The sequence below is a fragment of the Arachis ipaensis genome, chromosome B5 (assembly GCF_059453495.1).
Source record: "Arachis ipaensis isolate K30076 ecotype BB chromosome B5, ASM5945349v1, whole genome shotgun sequence".
NCBI classification, from domain to species: domain Eukaryota; kingdom Viridiplantae; phylum Streptophyta; class Magnoliopsida; order Fabales; family Fabaceae; genus Arachis; species Arachis ipaensis.
Genome location: NC_142440.1, coordinates 93,748,832 through 93,770,513, shown reverse-complemented (window position 1 = coordinate 93,770,513; position 21,682 = coordinate 93,748,832). Strand labels below are relative to the sequence as shown.

At 34.7% G+C, this 21,682-nt stretch overlaps 1 protein-coding gene and 1 long non-coding RNA gene across 4 annotated transcripts; one reads left to right on the top strand and one right to left on the bottom strand.

The window, feature by feature from the left end:
* Nucleotides 1-1,247: 1,247 nt before the first annotated feature.
* On the top strand, nucleotides 1,248-6,964 carry LOC107643685 (Chaperone DnaJ-domain superfamily protein). Of its 3 annotated transcripts, none has more exons than XM_016347404.3 (6): nucleotides 1,248-1,575; nucleotides 2,227-3,546; nucleotides 4,756-4,869; nucleotides 5,030-5,179; nucleotides 6,474-6,636; nucleotides 6,772-6,964. In XM_016347404.3, the coding sequence occupies exons 2-5, from the start codon at nucleotides 2,227-2,229 to the stop codon at nucleotides 6,618-6,620; spliced, it is 1,731 nt and encodes a 576-aa protein (XP_016202890.1). In that variant the 5' UTR covers nucleotides 1,248-1,575; the 3' UTR covers nucleotides 6,621-6,636; nucleotides 6,772-6,964. The 3 variants fall into 3 exon arrangements, with proteins under 3 accessions (XP_016202890.1, XP_088344037.1, XP_088344038.1); XM_088487911.1 differs by having other exon boundaries at nucleotides 6,474-6,657; XM_088487912.1 differs by having other exon boundaries at nucleotides 2,222-3,546.
* A 5,002-nt stretch (nucleotides 6,965-11,966) lies between these two features.
* LOC107643686 (uncharacterized) lies at nucleotides 11,967-17,386 on the bottom strand. The gene is made up of 2 exons (XR_001621004.3): nucleotides 16,333-17,386; nucleotides 11,967-13,356 (listed from the first exon to the last, which is right to left on the bottom strand). It is a non-coding gene; the product is annotated as an uncharacterized LOC107643686 (long non-coding RNA).
* Between the last annotated feature and the right edge of the window lie 4,296 nt (nucleotides 17,387-21,682).

The window sequence follows — 21,682 nt, the reverse complement described above, 5'->3', positions numbered from 1 at the left end:
TTAATTTCTTTAAATAATTATTTATTTATTGACTATTTATTTATTAATTTCCAGGGTTTTACAATTTGTTGGTATAAATTTTGACCCATAAAAATTCGATTCATAGAAAGTCAAAATACAATTAAAATGATTCACTCAGTTATAAGATCCTTTTTCAATTATAAACGAAAATGAATGACGATCGAGGTCGAGGGATTGTTGGTCTAAAGTAAGTCGAACGTCAGAGTCGACACCACGTAATTAAATACAGACACGATGCAAGAACGTGGAATTTGAAGGACAAGACAAGATAGAACGTGGGGGGTATCATATGAAGATTCTTTAGGGTCAAAGTACAATCATGGTCTGAGAAAAAGGAGAAACCAAGGTAGTGGTCACAATTCTTTAGGAGCAAGTCCACCTTTGAAGTCTATAAATAAAAGAAATTCAGAAGAGAAAAAGGGACTTCAATCAACAATACTAGATCATCATACAAACTCATAAAAGTTTAGTCTTAGTGACGTAGCAGAAGATCATGGAATACAAGTGTATGTGAGTATTAGAAGTCATCTTCTAATTTATTTTCTTTTTGTTTTAGCTTTAATCCATTTTCTTTCATTTCTTTTATGTGTTGTGTCGTTATTTTATTCTCCTTGAAACTCTAGTTTTACACTTCCATTTATTCAAAGCTTTGTTTTACTCATTTATTTATTCATCTTCCTTTGTTTGTCATAAATTTGCCACTAGTGTTTCGACGTAATTTGCTTCGACATTATTGTTAAATAATTTTTGAGTCGAGTTCACTCTTTTTTAGAGGAGTCGTGTCTACTCTCCGAACAGAGATCAAGATCGATTCGACACCTTATCGAAAATACAAAAAATTGAGTAAAATAATAACAAAATGAATTTGTTTCTCTACAGAAAATATTTTTTAGATTTACTTTGACAGATTCTTAAAATAAAAATTTTTTAATTTTAAAATTTAATTTTAATATATTGTGATTGTAAAATAATTTTATATATATTTTATTATGTAATATTATATTAATAAAAATAATTATTTTTTATTAATTATATAAATAATTATTTAAAAAATAGATATAATTGTAACATTATATAAAACGTGTTATATAACTTATATTATCAATGTATAAAATTAAACTCTAATTCGTATGACAAATATTTCTCCGTGCACCCCACGTCAAGGGATAGATGATTTACAATATTGACTTTATATGACTTTATGTAATAAGAATATAATACGAATAAAATCATAAATAAATAAAAAATGCGCAGAGAAAAGAACTATAGAAAAACTTTTAATACGGAGAGACCAATTTGAAAACACAACCAAACTGCTCTCTCCCTTGGACACACTCCTTTTTATTCTCCGCCCAAATTGAAATTCTAGGGTACTATTCTTCACCAACTTTCGATTTCAATTTCAGTTTTGGGAATCCCTTCTTTTATTTTTCCCTTTCGCGGTTATCTTTGCTCTTTGCTCTTTGCTCTTTGCTCTTTGCTCTTCGTACTTCTACTTATTCGGTTCCGATCCTCACTCTATCGATCCCTCTGGTCGCTTCTTTTGTATGGGAGGTATGGTTCTCTCTCAAGAAATTTCCCTTTTAATTGTGATTTGTCATAATCCTATATTTTTTCTTCGATTCAATTTATTTCAACGCGTTTCGCTTTTAAGTTCAGCTTCTTCTGCTTCTTGGTGCTAAATTAGGGTTTGATCGCCGTGTCTTAGGGTTTGGTCTTGCTTATTTATTTGTTTATTTATTTATTTTGCATGGTTCACTTAATCAATTTCCATGTTTATTAACTTGCATTACTTTGCGTTTGATTGTGTTATGAATCGAAGTGCTAAGAACCCATTTACTCCGGAATTTGTTTTGTTGTTCTGCTATCAACACGTTTCTTTGTTGGAAACGTGTGGCACGGATTTGTATGTAGGGTATGACGATAAGAGTATTTCAAATACGCGTTAAATCAAATAATGTATGTATATGGTGAATTTTTTTAAGAATATGCTTGTGATTGCTGCAAGTTGAGTTTAAATAAGCTCGCCTAAAATGATGGGTTTTTGTGGAATATCAGCATGCTAGAATTTTTATTATCTTTTTTCCATGATATATGTTAGTTGTTGTTATGTAGATTTTAGTATGGCAGATAATAGATTTCCTGCTCTTTTATTTTTGTTTGGTTTCTGAATCATTCTTTGTGATTCCTGCTTATGAAGTATAGATGATAGGAAAAGGATTCTTCCGAGAGAACTTTCAACCGCAGTCATGCTCTGGGAAGAGAGCACCCAAAACTGGTCAGGGTAAAGGGAGTTCAGAAAACGTTGTTATCATTGATGCCGACAGTGATCGAGGTGATGATGTGATAATCATTGATGACTGTGATGAGTGTGTTTATAAAGAATCGCATGGTGCCGGTGGCAGTGCGCCAAGTAGAGTCAGATCATATACACATCAGAGCGTTATAAGTGTTGATGACGATGATGAAAGTGATGATGAATTTGTTGAAGGTGTTGGGGAATTGGATAGTGATGCTTCGTCAAGTAAACGATGTTCTTCTGGGCCAAGCTTTATGCAAAAATCTGTACACATAAACATTAATGATAGTCAAGTATATAAAAATGGCTTTGTATCTAGCACCCAAAGAAGTAGGGAAACATGCTCTGCAAAGGCCACTGGGAGAAGTCATAATGGTTTGGATAGGTCTGAAAACCCAGGCAGAAATCGTTATGGTTTGGATGGGTTGGAAACTGAGTCATCTGATAGTGATTGTTCTGATTGTGAAGTTTTGGAAGCTTGTGAACAGTGGGAAAGGGCTTCGATTAAGAGAAAGCGTCATGTCTCTAATGACCAATCATATTATGGTGAGCATCCCAGTTCTTCTGGCTTCCATAGGAATTTCTATGTTAATGTTGAAATGGAAAAAAGTGATGAACAACACAAAGTGAGTCCCGAATATTCTGCTCCCAGCAATGAAAACAATGTGAAAGAGAATCAATCTACTGTCTCATATAAGGATGATAGTCAAGTTGATGGGATCAATCCTTTTAGTGTTGGGACAGAAAGTCCATTCAAGGGTTCTGATCAGCAAGTTGCCCAGGACTGTTTTAAATCTTTTAAGTTTGAATCTCTCAAGGAAGTGCAGTCTTTGTCTCATAGTTCTACTGAGCATGCAGAAAGGAGCAGAAGTGAAGATAATTTCTATGGTGATTTTTCTTGTGCTTCAATGTTTGAGAAAGAATCAGGTGGTAAAGAGTCTAATTTTATGAGCTCTAGCCAAGGAGCATGTGAAATTCAAGTTAACAATGGATCTGCATCAAGGAGTAACACTGAGAATTTATCGGAAGAGAAATTGAAGTGTACTTCTTTTGAGGGAAGATCTGATAACCGTGATGAGATTATGTTACAAGTTCAATGTGATGGTCATACTGCTTCAGATGAGATAGATATAATTAATGAAAGAGAAAAGCTTAAAGAGACTGATGAGTATAAACAAGCTATTGAAGAGGAATGGGCATCCAGGCAGCGACAATTGCAAATCCAGGTGATAAACATATGGCATCATGTAACTATTTTCTTTCATGATCACTTTACAGCTTTACCTGTCTTGGCCTCTTAACCGGTTTATGGTAAGGGCTGGTCAATTGGTGTTTAAATTGCAATTCTGATATAGTTGTCAATTGTTTCCCTTATTGTTTACTGTTTAACGCTGTTATTTTAATTTTATTTTATGCCCTTGTGGTGTCTGGTTAGTTACTGGGTACTCTAGTGGTTTCAAGATTTTTTAATAAGGTTAATCCAACCTTACAACCCCCCCCCCCTTCTCTCTCTCTCTTTCAACACAAAAAAGAGATTTTTTATCTATTTTATTTTACCTCCTTGCTCCTTGAGGTTGACTGTTGTGTAACCTTTTCTAACTATGTGCTGCTGTATCTTTATATACCGCAGATTATGAGATTTAAGTGACTAGTGTATTTTTTATAGTTCTCTTATTATTTATATTGCCTTCCTTATGTTCTTTTGAGCTTCTGAATAGAAGATTGTTGCTATGGTCTTAACTCATGTCGTTATTATAGCTTAGATCACATGTTGACTATAGATATTTTTTATTTAATAGCCATTTGCCATGGTTGCATTTGTGAAGAGTTGTCATGTTTCACCCTTGCCAAAAACGATGCTTCGTGCAGCTATAACTTGTTCTGTTAGAACATTGCGATGCTCTATGCTTTAGGACTTAGGGATTCATGTGCATTTTCCTGAAGCTGTGTTGCTGATGCTTTTTAATGCACTGTTAGTGGCTGTTAGGTCTTTAGTAGCTCTCATAAGATTCATTTAAGGATGGATGTTTGCAAGCATGATTACATTGGCTTTTGTAAATGAGATTGGCATTCCTATCTGAACACAATGCCTGCACATTTGAAAAATTACTGTTCAATGCATTTTGGATTATCAAACATTGCCCACTTGTCATGTGACCCTATATCTTTGGACACATCATGTGCAGCCTAGTAATAATTGGAACCAAAATTTGTGGACGGTAAATCCTTTTGTTAAAGTATCACTATGTTGTTAATGTTTCTCTTTTCCTTCTGTTGTTAGCTATAATCAGTATTATGGTTTCTTGTATTTTGTCATTATCAGCCCTAGAGATGCTTTTTATGCTGATGCTGCATGCATCATCTGATTGCATTATTCCTGGGGCAACTTAATGTAATTATAAAATTGAATACTTAAATTTATTCCCTAAACTCAGGCTGAGGAAGCACAGAGATTGCGCAAGCGAAAGAAGGCTGAAACTAAGCGTATATTGGACATGCAAAGAAGGCAGAAGGAACGTGTTGAAGAAGTGAGAGAGACGCAAAAGAAGGTTGGATTTTTGTTTTAAACATTTATTATTGTGTTTCCTACACCAATTATTTTTTAATGTTTCACCATTGGTATTTTGCTTAGCATTGGCATGATTTAGTCATGGAACTTTTTCAGTAACTGATTAATTCTCTGTCAATCTGCAATAATGCTAAATTCAGGATGAAGAATTTATGAACAAGAAAGAGCAGCTGCGGGTAGAAATACGGAATAGGCTTAATAAATTGGAGAAGCAATGCAGTGACATGACATCATTGCTTCGTGGCTTAGGAATAGCTGTTGGAGTTGGTTTTTTCCCAAAGCCTACTGAGGTATGTTTATCTTTTCAATAATACATCATTCTCTTTATCACTTTATGCTTTTGGTTCTGCAGCTTGCTTGAATTCTATGCTACAATTCTTTTAATTGCTCAAGTTATATTTTGCTGGTATACATTCTTCAAGATTAATGTACTTGATCATCTTGGTAATTTTTTTTATTCATATTATATTTGAAATCATCTATAAGGTCTTATTAAAACCTATATGTTAATGTTTACTGAATGGATCTTTTAGAAGTTGGGAGGGTTGCCTGCCCAGTAAAACTAGAAAATCAGATATTAAGATAGCAACTAATGTTTCTGTTAACATTGTTTATAGTTTTCAATACCACAATAAATCCATAGGATAAAATCATATATTTAAAGTGGAGTGATATACAAAGTCAACAACAGATTTCAATGAAACTAAATACCCAAGTCAATTTCCACATAGTTGGTGTTACTTCAACTTTCACGCTAATGCGATCTGAATCTTGAATTGTGTAGTGTATTTGCACATCCAATTAACACCTTATATCTCTGACCTTTTTTTCTCCATCATTTAACTGGAACATTGTCAATACCCAATATTTAGTCTCATTTTTGCCATTCTTAAATCGTAAATTTGTGCAGTAAAGGTTTCGTATTAGCGTGAATGGTACAAAGTACTTCCAAGTCTCTCCATTTCATCCGCTCACCTATAACTCTTAAATGAAACTTGATTTTAACCTTTTGGTCAGTTCCATTATTGCATTTCTTAATCAGTCATATTTTGGCTTGTAAGGAAGCTCTAATTTTTGGGCATACAGTTTTCTGTTTCTTTCCATCCTATTAAAACAAAACCGTTAGCAGTTCTTTGGCCTGGTATTTAAAAAATAAAATAAAATGCAGCATTTCGGCCTCCTCTTAGTAAATGGAATTGACTACATGGTTTAAAAGACTCCGTCCGATTCGTTAAATCATAAAACTATGCCTATGAACACTAATATGGTAAACGCTAATATAGTAAACCTGATTCATATCGAGTTACTGACAGCTCCGCATAAAACTATGAGAAAGATGAATGGACATTCGGGTAAGGAGCTAGTGACTTGGATTTGTATATGTATCTTAGGCTTCATTTCCCCATTTACTCCCAAGCAATTAATCTGAGGTCTGAGATGCCTTTAGATCTGTTAACATTCTATGTTGTTCCCTCTCCTCAATGATGAGTTTAGTGCATATTATTTATCATAATGGGTTTGTCAACTGGTGGCCACTGTGTGCTTCATATTTCACCCACCCCTCTTGGTTGACGATCATGTCAGGTGCAGGCAGCATATAAACGGGCCTTGTTTAAGTTCCATCCAGATCGGGCATCAAAAACTGATGTTCGTGAGCAGGTCGAGGCAGAAGAGAAGTTCAAGCTCATCTCGCGCATGAAGGAGAAATTTTTGTTGACCTCCTGTCACTAGATGGTTATTTGTATTGGTATGTAGTTTGCTACTTTGAGTTAAGTGCCTTCACTACTTTGCTTTAATCTTCTTAAAATTGTTTTTTTTTTCTTTTGTTATAATTAAAATTGTATTTATTAATCTCTATTCCTTTTCCACAAATTTATTGCAGGATAAATAGGGTAACAGACAAGAATATATATGTAAGATATATAATGCCATTTTTTAAGGATGAGATGCAACTATCATCCTGTTCAAATTGTAAGTTTGCACCAGACTTTAAAAAAAGGAAAGAAAAAGAAATTCTGCACGTTAATATCACTTGATATATAAGTGCTTAATGTTTTGATGATGGATGAACCAAATTTAACTAGTTATTAACATTATTGTGACTTATAAAGACGTTTTAAACCTAAAAATGTCATAAAGCAGCTTGTGGGGACTTGGGCGCCTTGTGGATAGGGTGTTCGCAGTGTAGTTTGGTTCGATTATTTAGAAAAAAAAGTTATCCGATTCAATCGATTATTAAAATTGCGGTTTGGTTTGGTTCGTTTTTTATCGAGATCATATGAACCAAACCAAATTTATCGAAATTGGTTTGGTTGGGTTTGTTTTGTTTATTTAATTAATTCAAACAAAAACCATTCATACTATTTTACGAAGTCACCAACAATAATCAACCTAACTCAGAAATTACTAACAAATTAGCAGTAGTACAACAAATTAAAATAATTAACAATTTTGCAAAAATAGCAGAAGCAAAGCAGATGGAACAATGATTAATTTGACTCAGAAATTATTAGTAGAAGCACAACAAATTAAAATCATTAACAATTTTGCAAAAACAATAGAATCAGACATGAACTGAATTGAGAAAATAAAGAAAACTAGTTTCAAAAATTTTACAAAAATGGTGCACTAATTTCAAACTGAATCAGAAATACAACCAAATTAATTCTAAAAATTTTCATGTGGTGTACTAATTTTACAAATTCTTTCTCTTTCTCTTTCACTTTTTCCTTTCTTGCATTAACATTGAATAAATAAAAAGTTCAAAATCAACCCTAAACTAGAATTATCCTAAATCAAAACAGAACAAAAAGTTCAGAATTAAAAAATAAAATCAGAATCAACAATTTAACCATAGAATCAAGAACAAGCCAACAAAGTGTTCATTACAAATTAGAATCAATAAGAAGACTAAACCAGAAATAAAAAAGAAATAGAATAATAAAAAAAAAAAACAAACCTGAGACTTAGGCTCCATTACAGAGGACGACGGAGGTGCAGGATGGTAAGACGACGGCGGCGACGAACCAAAAACCACAGATGGAAGGACAACACTGCTTCAATGATGGAGAAGAAGAGACAGGACAGGCGACATGGCTTCAAGGACAAACGAGAGACGGGCGACGAAAGACGTCGGCTTCGACTGCGTCTGGCGCATGCTGCTGCGGTTCGTCGAGGACGACGGCAGCTGTTGGTTCGTGGAGGAGACGACGTGCTGTTGGAGAGGTGGTGTGTGGAGCCGTTGAGGATGAGGGAGAGAGAGAAGCGCTACGAGCCTACGAGGAAGGGAGAGAGAGAGAGAGGAAAGGGTCGCCCCGCCGCAATGGTGCTGTCCGATAGTGTCGATGGCGGAGAAAAAGGAGGAGGTTCGGAGCTGAGATTCGGTGTTAGAGAGACTGAGAAAGGGCTAGAGGGAATTAGGATTCCTGGTAGTGGGTGGCTGTGACTGGTTTAGGAGGAATTGTGGAGGGAGGCTACTTTTATATTAGGGTTTTTAATAACATAGGTGCGGTTCGGTTCGGCTAAAATTTTCTCTATCAGAATTGAAAACTGAACCAAACCGAAAGAAAACTGCAAAAAATCATTTTTTGGTTTTTTCGGTTTTTAATTTGTTCAGTTATCGATCTTTTTGAAACCTGAATTTCATGTATGTTAAAAAAAAAGGATAAATATGCCTTTTTTATTTTATTTTTTCTTTTTTATCAACGGTTAAGCTTAGTTTGGGTTTTTACCCATTTTCTAGTGATGTTTCTAATCTTTTTAAGGATATGATTTTGATCATTTTTACTGCAAGAATACGTTTTGAATATCTTGGAATTAAAATTAATTTGATTTAGAAATTAAACTTTCATATTGAAATTGAGTAAATTATCATTTCTATTCATAAATTTTTTTTATTCATGAATATTTAAAATATAGATAAATTTATTCAAAATAAAATAAAATAAATTGGTTTATTTATGAAAGATTTGTTTTGATCATAGTTGTCAGAACTAAATTGGTGATCAAATTGATTAAGTTACCGATTTATTGATTTATTAGTTCAACTAATGGGTTATTAATTGAATTGGTTGATTCGGTTCTACGTAAATAAAATATAGAATAATTAAAAATTTAAAATTAAAATCTGAAATATATATCTTCACTACTACTTTAAGAATAATCAAGCTTTAACAACTAAACATGCTGTGGTCAAACGCGTAGCGCCCCTTTGGGTTTTTTCCACGCTCTGCTAGGATTTCACTACGCCGTCTCCATGGTTTCATTTTTTTTTCAGCCTTTCTTCGTTAATTTCTTTTCCATCTTCTTCTACTTTCTTCTCCTAATTTCTTTTCTGTTTCTAATTCACTCCCACTTAGTTTTCTAATTTTTGTTTCCCCTTCTAATTCATTCCTACGCTGATTTCTCTTCTAATTCACTCTATTTTCTAATTCACTCATCTCATATATCTCTTTTTCCACTCTATCATCAATTATCCACTCTGCCTTATAATTTTCTCTACGCCATGAGCAACAAATTAGAGACTCAAAACTCCCATATAATTGACAGTGATCAGGAGGATGATTTGATCGTTTTAGCTAATGAAGGTGTTTCTGAAGGAATTCAAGTATGTACACGGAGTCTGTCTGGAATAATTTTCTCAGATCGGATCAATAGGTACCATGGAAGGAACTCTCTATGCAATATGGAATAAACCAGAAGGATTCAGAGTAGTAGAAAAATTTAGGAACCAATTTTAATTTTTCTTTGAGAATGACTCTGATGTGACTCGAATTGAGAGGGGTTTCCCTTTGTTATTCAAGAGTTTTGTCCTTCACGTTCGTAGATGGAAGCAATCAGTAAACATGGAGGATAATCACATATCTTCTTTTCTTGTATGGGCACAATTTTGGGGATCGCCCGAACAATACAAAAAATGCTTGAGGTTGGCCAAGTGGGAGACTTAGACAAATTAAAGATGTTGCCCTGTTTGAAGTTAGAGGCAAAGATACACGCATAGTGAAGGATAAAGTGGAACTGAATGGTGAAAAAAAGAGTGAGGGATACACTGAAATTGCTTGATCCTAATAAGAAAATGCTGGAAATTCGAGTTTGCTATGAATGTATAGGAGTGTTCTGTACTTATTGTGTGAAATTGGGGCATGAACCTAAGAACTGCCAATCTTTTATTGATGATTCTACCCAAAACAATATCAAGGAAGATAGAGTTCATGAATGGCTTAAGGTAGATTAGGTCGGAAGGTGTTTAACTAAAAAGAGAGCTTCCTTTAATCTTAATCAACCTCGGGAAGGTTTTGTTCCAGCTCAACCAAAGAAAAAATCTCCACCTACATGGCTTTTTGATAGTTTCTCAAAATTGAGTGTACAAGATGATCTGAAAAAACAGAATAATAAAAAAATTGTTGCCAATTCGGGTTCTAGAGCTAAAAAAGAGGGTGAATCAGATAACACTGGTACAACTACTGATACTAATTCTTCTTCTAATTCTTTATTGGAGATATCCTATCCCCTAAATAATGCCTAACACAATAATAGTGTCATGTCCAAGTTTAGAAAGGAGAATAAAAAACCAAACCTGAAACAACTTGCCAGAAAGTCCGTGATAGGTTTCAAATGGAGGAGTGGAGGTCATGTTACGGAAGATATTTCAAAGAAAATTTGTCTCAATGATATTATCTCTGATGCTATGACGGTAGAGGGTGCCAGCCTTCAAGTGGCACCCAATGGAATATGAAACTGCTCTCGTGGAATTGTCAGGGTTTGGGGAGACCCCTGACAATCCACAATCTTAAAGGGATTTGTAAATCTTACTCTCCCGAGGTTGGTTTTATCTGTGAAACAAAAAATCTGTCTCGACAAGTTGAAGAAAAACTAAGATCTTGTGGTTTCAAGGAATGGTTTATTGTGGATCCGGATGGATTATCTGGGGGTTTGGCAATGGCATGGAGGGATGGTTGCACTGTCCAGATTTTACATCATGGTAGATTCTTCATTGCGGCATCAGTTTTGACAACTGATTCTAATGATCCCTATGGTGTTCTAGGTGTTATTCTCAGTTCAAATGATCAACACAGAATGGCTCAGTTTGCTGAATTAACTTCAGTCACCCAATAGTTCCATGGTAAGGTTGTGTTAATGAGTGATTTTAATGCCATTTCTAATCAATTGGAGAAAGCAGGTGGGGGTGTTAAATCTCCTTCTTCTATTGAAACTTTTAGTATTTTTATTGATGATAATTTCCTGATTGATATTGGTATGGTCGGAAGACCAGTCACTTGGTCGAATAGGCGGTATGGTGATGAGTTGATACAGGAGAGACTGGACCGATTTCTGGTAGGAGTTGATTGGCAGCAACTCTATCTTAATGCATCAGTTCTTAGACAGAGAATCAGGGTCGGATCATTTCCCTCTTTCTCTTAGACTCTAATCCGAGAACTGAGAGATCTAAACGGTGATTTAAATTCCAAGAAAGATGGTGTTCCAATGATAAAATAAGGAAGATTGTTAGAGAGGTCTGTGAAGAACGGAAGATTGACGGTTTAGAATTAAGAATAAATTCCTGTTGCAAGTATAGTTTCTAAACCAAGCAATCATCCTTTCTTACAATCGTTTTGGTTGTCATAAGTAACAAACCCAATAAAATTTATAAACCGAAGTATTCAAACTTCGGGTCGTCTTTTCAAGGAATTGCAGGGAGGTGTTCTTATTATTAGTTATGGAAAACAGTGTTTTGGGTTTTGAAAGGTTTGAATAAGGAAAATAAATTGCAGGAATTAATAAATTAATGGCTAATAAAATTCTTGGCAAGATATGAAAATTCGGAAGTCCTATCCTAGTTATTCTTATGAGAATTGAAGTTAATCCCACTTAGTTAACCTTTACGAAAGTAAGGGAAAGCCAAGTGAACTAATTAGTTAGATTTTCCAAGTCCTAGCCAACTCCTAAGGAAAGACTAGAGTTAGTGGAATTCAAGTTAATTAGCAGACATAACAATCAATCACGATAAGTTTGATAACTCAAGAGCCTCCAGTTAATCAATTAAAGCCAAGAATATAAAAAGGCTAAATAAGAATCATAAATCTGAAATACCTCAATTGCATTAATAAGAGAAAATCAATCTAAACATAAAGAGTTCATAAGCCAATTTGGCAACATAAGTAATTAAAGAGCATTGAAGTATCTGAAAGTAAAAGAGAAATATAAAGTAAAAGGAATATTGAACCTGATAGAGAGTTGAAATCCTAAATCTTTTAAGAGGAATCCTAATCCTAAAACCTAAGAGAGAGGAGAGAACCTCTCTCTCTAAAAACTACATCTAAATTATGAAAAGTGAATAATTGGAAGGCTTGTTCATGAATGAATGGATTCTCCCACTTTATAGCCTCTAATATGTGTTTTCTAGGCCGCAAACTGGGTCAAAAACAGCCCAGAAATCGCTGGAGAAGAAATCTGCCGCGTTGATTTTCGTTACTGCGACGCGGCCGCGTAGAGCACGCGTTCGCGTTGCCTAGCCTCAAGGCAACTATGGTATATTATATATCAAGTCGAAGACCCGGACGTTAGCTTTCCAACGCAAATGAAACCGCGTCGTTTGGATCTCTATAGCTCAAGTTATGACAGTTTTAGTGCGAGAGGGTAAGGCTGACATCTTTGCAGTTCCTTCAACTTCTTGTATTCCTTCCACTTTTGTATATTTCCTTTCCATCTTCTGAGCCATTCCTACCCTATAAACTCTGAAAACACTTAACACACATATCAAGGCATCGAATGATAATAAGAGAGGATTAATAATTAGCAATTTAAAGGCCAAAGAAGCATGTTTTCAATCATAGCACAAAATCAGAAAGGGAAACGTAAAACATGCGATTTCTATGAATAAACGTGAGAATAATGGATGAAAAACCCCTCAATTTAGCACAATATAAATCATAAAATAGTGGTTTATCAACCTCCCCACACTTAAACATTAGCATGTCCTCATACTAAGCTCAAGATAAGCTATAAAGACGAAGAGGAATGATAGAATGTATGAAATGCAACCTATCTATATGAATGTAACTACATGCAAAATACTTTTTGTAACGACCCAACTTCCAATACGTCATGATCGTACCAAAAGTAAGGCGTTACTGACCTGTTTTCCTTATTAACTATTTACTATTAAGCCTTTAGTTCGATATCGCGATTCAATTTTAGTAAAAATACCAAAAATTTTTGTTTTTGTTTATTAAAATCATGTCAAAGAATCAACAAGCAATAATAATCAGATACTTATTAGTAATAATAAACATTATACAAGAGAATTTAAATAAAATTCAGGTACAACTCCTATCCCTCTGCATAAAATAAAAACCTTAAGCAGTAAGGGCGAGGGAATTCTATGAAAGAATCTCAAGTCATAAACTTAACTCATAAATAAATTCTAGAATCGCCCGCAGCTTCAAACTGAATCTTCGTACCTGTGTCACTGAAAGGGGGAAGATTTTGGGGTGAGAACAAACCACACGTTCTCAGTAGGGAATGGGAATGTCGTAAAAATAATGATTTACATGCAAATAATTAACTCAAGTTTCCAATGTAGTTTTCTTTATCAAACCTTTTCAAAAATTTCTTAAGACTTACTTGAAACAGTTTAAATTCCTTTCTTTAAATCATATTACTTACATAAAGTCTCAACCGCATTAGCAATTCATCAGCTACAAATAGCATTCCTCAATCATCACAGTAACTAAGTAAATCAGCAACATAAATAATATACCCAAACCTCATTTCACAAATACCATTCCTCAATACTTTACTAAGTTCACAGCATCAACAAAAATATCTAATCAAACACACAAGCAAGTAACTAAGACAAACAGCATAATCACAAGAAACAAAACAAGCAACACAAATTACAAAGAAATAAAACAAGCAAACACAATCAAATGCAGATGCGCAAATAAAGATGATGCATGTCTAGCCCTAGTGCAGGTAATGAGCTCATATGTCGGTTACTAACCCGCTCCCGACGTTATCCGGCAACCTCTGTTTGGATAAGGCTTTCCTATTGGCTATACCCCTGTGTACAGGAAATAACCCCTCTGCCACCACAGGGTCCACTGCATGCAGGAAATAACACATCTGCCACTGCAGGGATGTATGTCGACACACCTTCTGTATACAGGAAATAACCCCTCTGCCACTACAGAAATGGAACAGGTGGTCACGGTACTTCTGTAGCAGGAAATAACCCCTCTGCCTTACAGAAATAAAATATGGATTTGTACCGTAGGAAAGCGTTCTCAGTGATCACACCATTATCTATCTGACTGCCTCACTGCAGCAGATGATCATACAAGTATATCTGGAGTTGCCTTAACGCAACAAATGAATAAACACATCTCTTGGGTTGCCTCAAGCAACAAATGACCTTTCAACAGGTCCTCTGCTTTTTATTCTCTTTTATAATCATAAATACGCAAGCGAGACAAAACCCACATCCTTGCCAACAATTTCATAAACTGAATACCTTTCCTCAAAAGAATCAGTGTAATTATCATCATAAGTTATTATTCTCATTATTCGTTTCTAGTTACATATTCTTGTACAATATCTCTCTCTTTCTTTATTCAATCATGTTATACAAACTTCACGACTTCCTCTTTTGCAACCTCTTAACTCGAACCAATTTTAAAACTATTTTCTAGTTTAATTTTCTTTCAAAAGACTCGAGAAAATCATTTATTTTAAATTCGCTAAATACTTTTCAAAACATCACCCTCTTACTAAAAGTAACCAAATAAAACTCTTTTTCAAGTTTACTAACTTCCTAAAGACTCAAAAACCATCTCTCTTTAGTTCAAATATTATATATTCATTAAACTTCTAAAAAGTAATCCTTTATTTCAAACCCCAAGCATAACTTTTCTCATATTGAATAAATCTCAAAACATAACTTCTTTTCATATTAAATCAATCTTGAAATATAGTTTCTTTCCTAAATAATTTAATTTTGAAACATAAACCTTTCTTTAGTAAATCGAAATTAAAATAGAACAATTCTTTTCTTCACTGAATAAAACTTGAATAATATCATTTTCCAAATCTAAATCTTCTAAAATAACCTCTCAAATAAATCTTCAAATTTTTCAAAATTTCGGCAGCACCTCCCCTAAAATTCGGACTTAGCCACCTTTACGGGTTCCCTCTTTCTCAACATCTCATCAACCTTTCTCAACAGGTATCCAATAAAGGTTCTCAATCAATCAGTAAATCCATAATTCGCTATTCTCATATAATCCATCAATCCAACTTCAAACTCATCAATTCATAAATTAAGTTAACCAAAAGACTAATAGTTCCTCATTCCCAAATATCCAAACACATTATCGCCCCACTTAACCAGAATTTTAGTAACATTGACACCAAAATACAAAAATATGTATTATTCACAAAATCTTGGTTCTCCTATAATCAACTATTATGTTCACCCTAAAAGTCAACTTCATATAGTTTTCAATTATTACAAATTATCTTTATACTTTTAATAACAACTGCATCAGTTTATAATTTAGATTTTAAGAAATTAATTTAACAATCGATTTACAATCTCTTTACAAACTACAACTTCAAACCTATTTTATCAAAAATTACTTCAACACCCAATGTATTGCTTACAAGCAAGATCAGAATCTCCAGCAAGCATTCACCAAGCAATCCTCAATTCACATATTACTATAATCAAAGCACAAACATAATGTACTCATAGCTAGCCCAGCTAGCCCAACTAATCAGAATTTAGTAAAGTAATCAAAACACTGATCATTGTCATAACAACCTCAAAAGCAGTCACAATTCACAACCATAGCCAGGATCAATAAATCATGACACAGAAAATTAGTCCAGCCATCACAGAATTATTTATATACTCTTAAAGTTTACTTTATCATTTTAGAAAATCACAGGTTCTCAAAACAGTTTAATCCCTTAAGTTCCAATCCTTCAGTAACCACCAAAACTAAACTCCACTAGTCACAAGTAAACTTCACAGCCATTCCCATACATCAAATATCCAATTCAACATCAAACAAGACAATAATTCACTCAAAATCAGAATCTCAACCAATTCATCGCAGAATCAATAACTCAGTCACATCTCACAACCGCATCTAATTCCAATTACAATTCAGCGTAATCACAGCCACATTCAATTCTAATAATAAATCAGAATAATCACTCCAACAAGAACACCTACTGACATTCACAGCCACAATTCTAAAATGAATAAATTAATTATAATACTAGAAAATCATCTCAATACCAAACTTAATCCGAATTTCACAACCTCAAATTAAGCTTATTCCTATCAATTAATCATGTTTATGAATTATTTGCAATTACTCACTAAACCTCATTGGCATTCATAAGTTAAAAACTGTTAATTTCAAATAAAATCCCCTACCTCAAAGTCGAAATTGCAGAGTCTAAATGCCACAACAAGTATTTCGAAACCACCAGCAGCAGCGGCAATTTTAGCATCTCCGATCAACGGTAGCGGCACTCTATCAGGCTCTGGCATCCGTTTTGTCCCCTTGGCAGCAAACACAGTGTTCTTGGGCAGCTTCAGTAACAATTTCCAGCACCCACTTTGTTTCCTGGGTAGCAACCATGGTGGTTTTGAGCAGCTCCAGTGATGGTGGAAAGCCTCGGCAGCGGCCAAACAGCAAAGTTGGTTCCCACAGCAGTAGTGACAGTTGCAGTAGTACAAGGAAATCCGGATTCGATGAACTCAAGGCAGAAACAGCTCAAGACAGTGGACGTTAAATATGATTAGAATGGCAACAGGGCAGTAGCAACTCACCTCCGCTAGTGGCTCCAATTGCAGCAACTCCAAATCGATGGCGGCGGCGGCTTCCTTCGACGGTGACCAGGAAGCACAACAGTGACGGCTTGGTGAGACATAGCAGCGGTGGAGCATGACAACAGCGGCGATGGCTTCGTGGTGGCGTTTCCCTTCGCGCGCGCTCTCTCTCCTCTTCGTGGTTCTTCTCAGGCGACGGGATGGCAGCAAGGCGCGACGCCACTCTCCTCTGTTTCTCTCTTCCTTCTCGACGCGCGTGGATGGCACGACGGCAAGCAAAACATAGCTGGGTGTGACGAATTTGGCGGAGTCACAGCGACGGTGACGCGATGGTGCAACTTCGACGGCGTTCGGCTCCTCAGCGACTTCAGAACTAACGGCGACGTGACCTTGCTCCAGCGGCGGCGATGGCAAGGCGAGCTTGCAGCAGACGCGACGACGCTGCGCAGCAGCTCGACGGCGACGGTGGTACCAGGCCGGCGACGCTCTTCTTCCCTTCTGCCGGCGCTATCTCTTCCTCCGGTCTCCTCTCTGTGTGTGTGATTTTTTTTTATGTATAGGAAAGGAAGGGGAGAAATGGGGGTGCGGCTGAGTGTGGTGAGGGAGTTAGGGTTAGGGTTTTCAATTTGGGAAATTAGGTTTCTGAGTTTGATTTGGGAATTAGGGTTAAAAATTAGGATTTTATAAAAGAATAATGGATAGTTATGAATAGATATTTTGATAAAATTAGAGGGTAGAGTAATTTTAAAATCAAATATACTCTATTAAAAATATTTAGGAACATTATTTATCATCATATTGCTAAGTTCAATTAATTATTTCTTATTTAAATTATAAAATGAACAAGTTAATTATATTTTGTAAAGTACAATTTAAATTCAAATATCAATTTTCTAGGTTAAATCATATAAATCTCTATTATTTTTCTATCTCCGAAACTTTAATTTTAATTTATAAAATAATTAATTACAATAAAATTGTACATAAATATTAATTGACTTAAACTTAAAATATTTATAAATATCAATCTAATCATTTCTAGTAAATTAATTCCTATGAGTTCAAATTAATAACGTAATTCATTCAAAATAGAATTTATTTAAATTAAATTATACAATTCTTTCTTATTTTTCAATTACTAACATTATAATTTCAATTATATCAAATATCTAATAAAGATTATATAAAAATTCTAATTAATTTAAACTCCAATTATCATGAAACTCTATTTAATTATCATTAGTGAAATAATTTTCTTAAAATAAATCACAAATACTAATCATTTGATTTTCAAAAACTAGGGTTGTTACACTTTTTTCCTACTTGGTTAAAAGTAAACAAATTTTTCAAATTATACAATAAAAGACAAGTAAACTTGTAAGAAGATAGCTCATGAAAGCAGGGAACATAGAATCAAGCATTGAACCCTCACTGGTAGTGTATATCACTCTAATCTCTCAAGTGTCTAGGGTCAATCACTCTACTCTTCCCTAGTCATGCTTTCCCAACCTTGTTCTTCATCTAACCAATCAACAAATATTTAGTATACCAATGCAAACATCATGAGGTCTTTTCAGGTTTATAAATATATATATATATATATATATATATATATATATATATATATATATATATATATATATATATATATATATATATATATATATATATATATATATACTAAGTGAGCTAACAAAGTGAATCCTTGATTAGTCTAAGATCTCACCTAACATATACATACTTTATATAATTTAAAATGCTTTATCTAACTATCCAAATTTTTTCCACTTTTGTATTACATGCTCATGTATCAAACTTATTTTTGAATTTTGTCCCATGTGCATTGATTCTTTTTATTTTGAATTTGGGGTAATATATATATATATATATATATATATATATATATATATATATATATATATATATATATATATATATATTTTTTTTTTTTTTTTTCTTTTTTTGTATCCCCTTATTTAATTACTTAATATTTTTTTTTTTCAATGCACATGGTAATTTAATTATTTGATTTCACATGAGCATGCTTCCCAAATTTTCAAATAACTTATTCAATTTAATTCCCCCTTTTTTTTTTCTATCATCCTATGTTCCCATAAAATTCTCCATTCTTAAATTTTACACAATATCTATCTTAAGCTAACCAATGATTCAACTTGGGATTTTTATTTTGTTTTTCTGCTTAAGGCTAGTAATATGGTTATGAAATAGAAGGGGGTTAAAAAGTTCAAAGTGGCTAACAAGGGTGACATAAAAGGGTAGGCTTATTTGGGATAAGTGAGCAAAAACAAGTAATGGCCTCAATCATATGCAAGCATGTAAATACACTAAATAGTGAACATATAGAATGAAACAAAATATAGATTGCAGTTATAGAGAAGAAAACACACAAGAATTAAAAATTTATGGTTAAATAATGTAACAATATAAATAAGCTCAAAATCTCACAGGTTGTGTGTTCTTTGGCTCAAAAACCATGTTCCAAATACAACTTCAAACAAATTTAACAAATAGAAAATTTTAATTTTTTTAATTTAAATTAGTAAAATTTTTCAAAAATAGGGTCTTAAAAAGAAACTTATTATTTTTCAACCAAGTAGTACTTAAATGCAAACAATCAACTACACATGCAATCTATTATGCAATGCAACAATGAACTAATGAAGAAAATAAGACATTGGTGTTGAGAAGAGAATAACTAACCCATGGAGATCGGTATCGACCTCCCCACACTTAAAGGTTGCACCGTCCTCGGTGCATGCTAAGATGTACAAGTGGACAGGCTGCTCCAACTGATGCCATTCTCTATAGATTGTGCAGATTGACTTGCCTGTCTCCCATGTAAACGTCTTTCGGTTCCCTTCCGGGTGGCCATCTTGAAAGGAAAAGGGAAGAAAAGTAACCCAGAAATAAAGATAAGAAAATAAATGAAATATGAGTGTTAATGCCAGATAATAAGGGTCTCAATTACATGGTAGCTACAACATGCAAGTGAAAAAATAGTAGAAGTACATGGCAAATCAAGAGTGCAAAAATTTGCAACAATGGAGAAGAGAGTGGGTAAGGAAAGATAATATAATTTCATGTCAATGCAAAAGTAATACATGTATAAAAGATTGGCATTGATTTAAATAATATTACCTAACCAGAATAACATAACTCACTAAGCACCCAAAATAATTCAAGAGAAGATGCAACAGTTAAAAAAGAAAATTTTAACACCAAAGGAAAAATAATTAATTTAGAAAAAAAAATATGCACAAAATTAAGATGCAATGAATGAAATATGCAAATAAATTAAGTAAAATAAAATGAAAGATAAGAAGAATGAGAAGGAAAAGAAGGGAAGAAGAAGTAAGAAAGGAGGGAGGAAAAATTAGGATTGGGGAAGAAAAGATAAGATTTTTGGCGCTGATTTGGATAAGTTGTGCGACGCAGGCGACGCAGACGCGTCGCGTGGCCTGATTTGTGCGATTGGCGCGAGTGCAGCCTCGCGTTCGCGCAACTCTCTGTTTTAAATGCATTTTGTCAAAAATCTGGGTGACGCGTTCGCGTGGGTGACGCGATCGCGTGGATGGCCATATTTGCAAAACGACGCGGATGCGTGGGGCACGCGTTCGCGTGGTAAGGCTTGCGCTTCTAGCACCGTTCCAGTCCCATTCCAGCTTAACTTGCTGCCAAACACCCGTTTACGTCGATTTTACAGGGCCACGCGTTCGCGTGGGTGACGCGGACGCATGGGAGGCATTTTCCATATGACGCGGTCGTGTGGATCAATTTGTGCCAAAGGCATGCCTCTAGCCACGCTCTCGCGTGACTCTCTGTTTACTTTTCTTTTCTTCCTAATGCACCGCATCGTGTGCGTGCTTTTTTTTTTGTTTTTTTATGCAATATGTAGATGCAAATGCAGTACTGATATGGATGTTATGAATAATTCCAGGTTCAATAAAATGGAATAAAATAAAACTTAAAAACAAACAAAACGAAATAAAACTAAAATTGAAAAGGAACGATCATACCATGGTGGGTTGTCTCCCACCTAGCACTTTTAGTTAAAGTCCTTAAGTTGGACATTTGGTGAGCTCCTTGTCATGGCGGCTTGTGCTTGAACTCGTCTTGAAATTTCCACCAATGCTTGGACTTCCAATAAGCTCTATCAATACTAAGTAAATTCCTCAAGCTTTGATGGGGTTCTTCACAAGCTTTGAGCTCCCAAAGTTGATCCTCATATATTCCTGGATCCCAAATCTTGTTTCTACACCCGTCTTCAAGTTGATTATCATGATTCCATTCGGGTGATTCAGTTTTAGAATTCTCACTGAAGCGTCCAAACAACTTCTCAGACCCATTCAATTGAGCTCTACACCAACCTTTGTGTTTAAACTTAAAGCTTCCAACCATAATGAACCTTGCAGGACAATTCTTACCACTGACCATCTTCCTCTTACTCTTAATGCCACAAAGAGCTCTAAGCTGACCATCTGTCTCTAGTAGCCCATATTCAAGTGGGAAAGTAAAGGTCAAGGATAAGAATTTTACCCACTTGAATGTTGTGTTGGACGGTAATGGCCTTGGGAGAGGTATTTCTAACGAATTTGCAAGCTCCACTCCCTTGTGATCTTCTCTGACAACTTCCACCTCTTTGCAAGTTTCTTCAATATCAACCTCTTCTTCCTGGTAGCTTTCTTCCAATTCAATCTCTTCTTCATTGCTTACCAAGGGCATGGGAGGCTGTGCTTCTTTTTCTTTAATCTCCATCTCTTGACCAACCTCTTCCAAGTCTTCAACTATGATATGCCTTGGAGGTTGTACACCCTCCTCAGCATCAATTTCAATCGCCTTGGAAGGAGGCTCTATAACCTGACTTTTCCATGGAGGTTTAGCATCTCCTAAGTCTGCAACCACTTCTTCCTCTTCAATAATTACTGCTTTG

Excerpts from the sequence above, each read along its gene's own strand:
- LOC107643685 (XM_016347404.3), top strand. The coding sequence starts at position 2,227 with ATGATAGGAAAAGGATTCTTCCGAGAGAACTTTCAACCGCAGTCATGC. Across the intron at positions 4,870-5,029 it reads TGAGAGAGACGCAAAAGAAG|GATGAAGAATTTATGAACAA; the intron begins GTTGGATTTTTG and ends TGCTAAATTCAG. Across the intron at positions 5,180-6,473 it reads TTTTCCCAAAGCCTACTGAG|GTGCAGGCAGCATATAAACG; the intron begins GTATGTTTATCT and ends CGATCATGTCAG.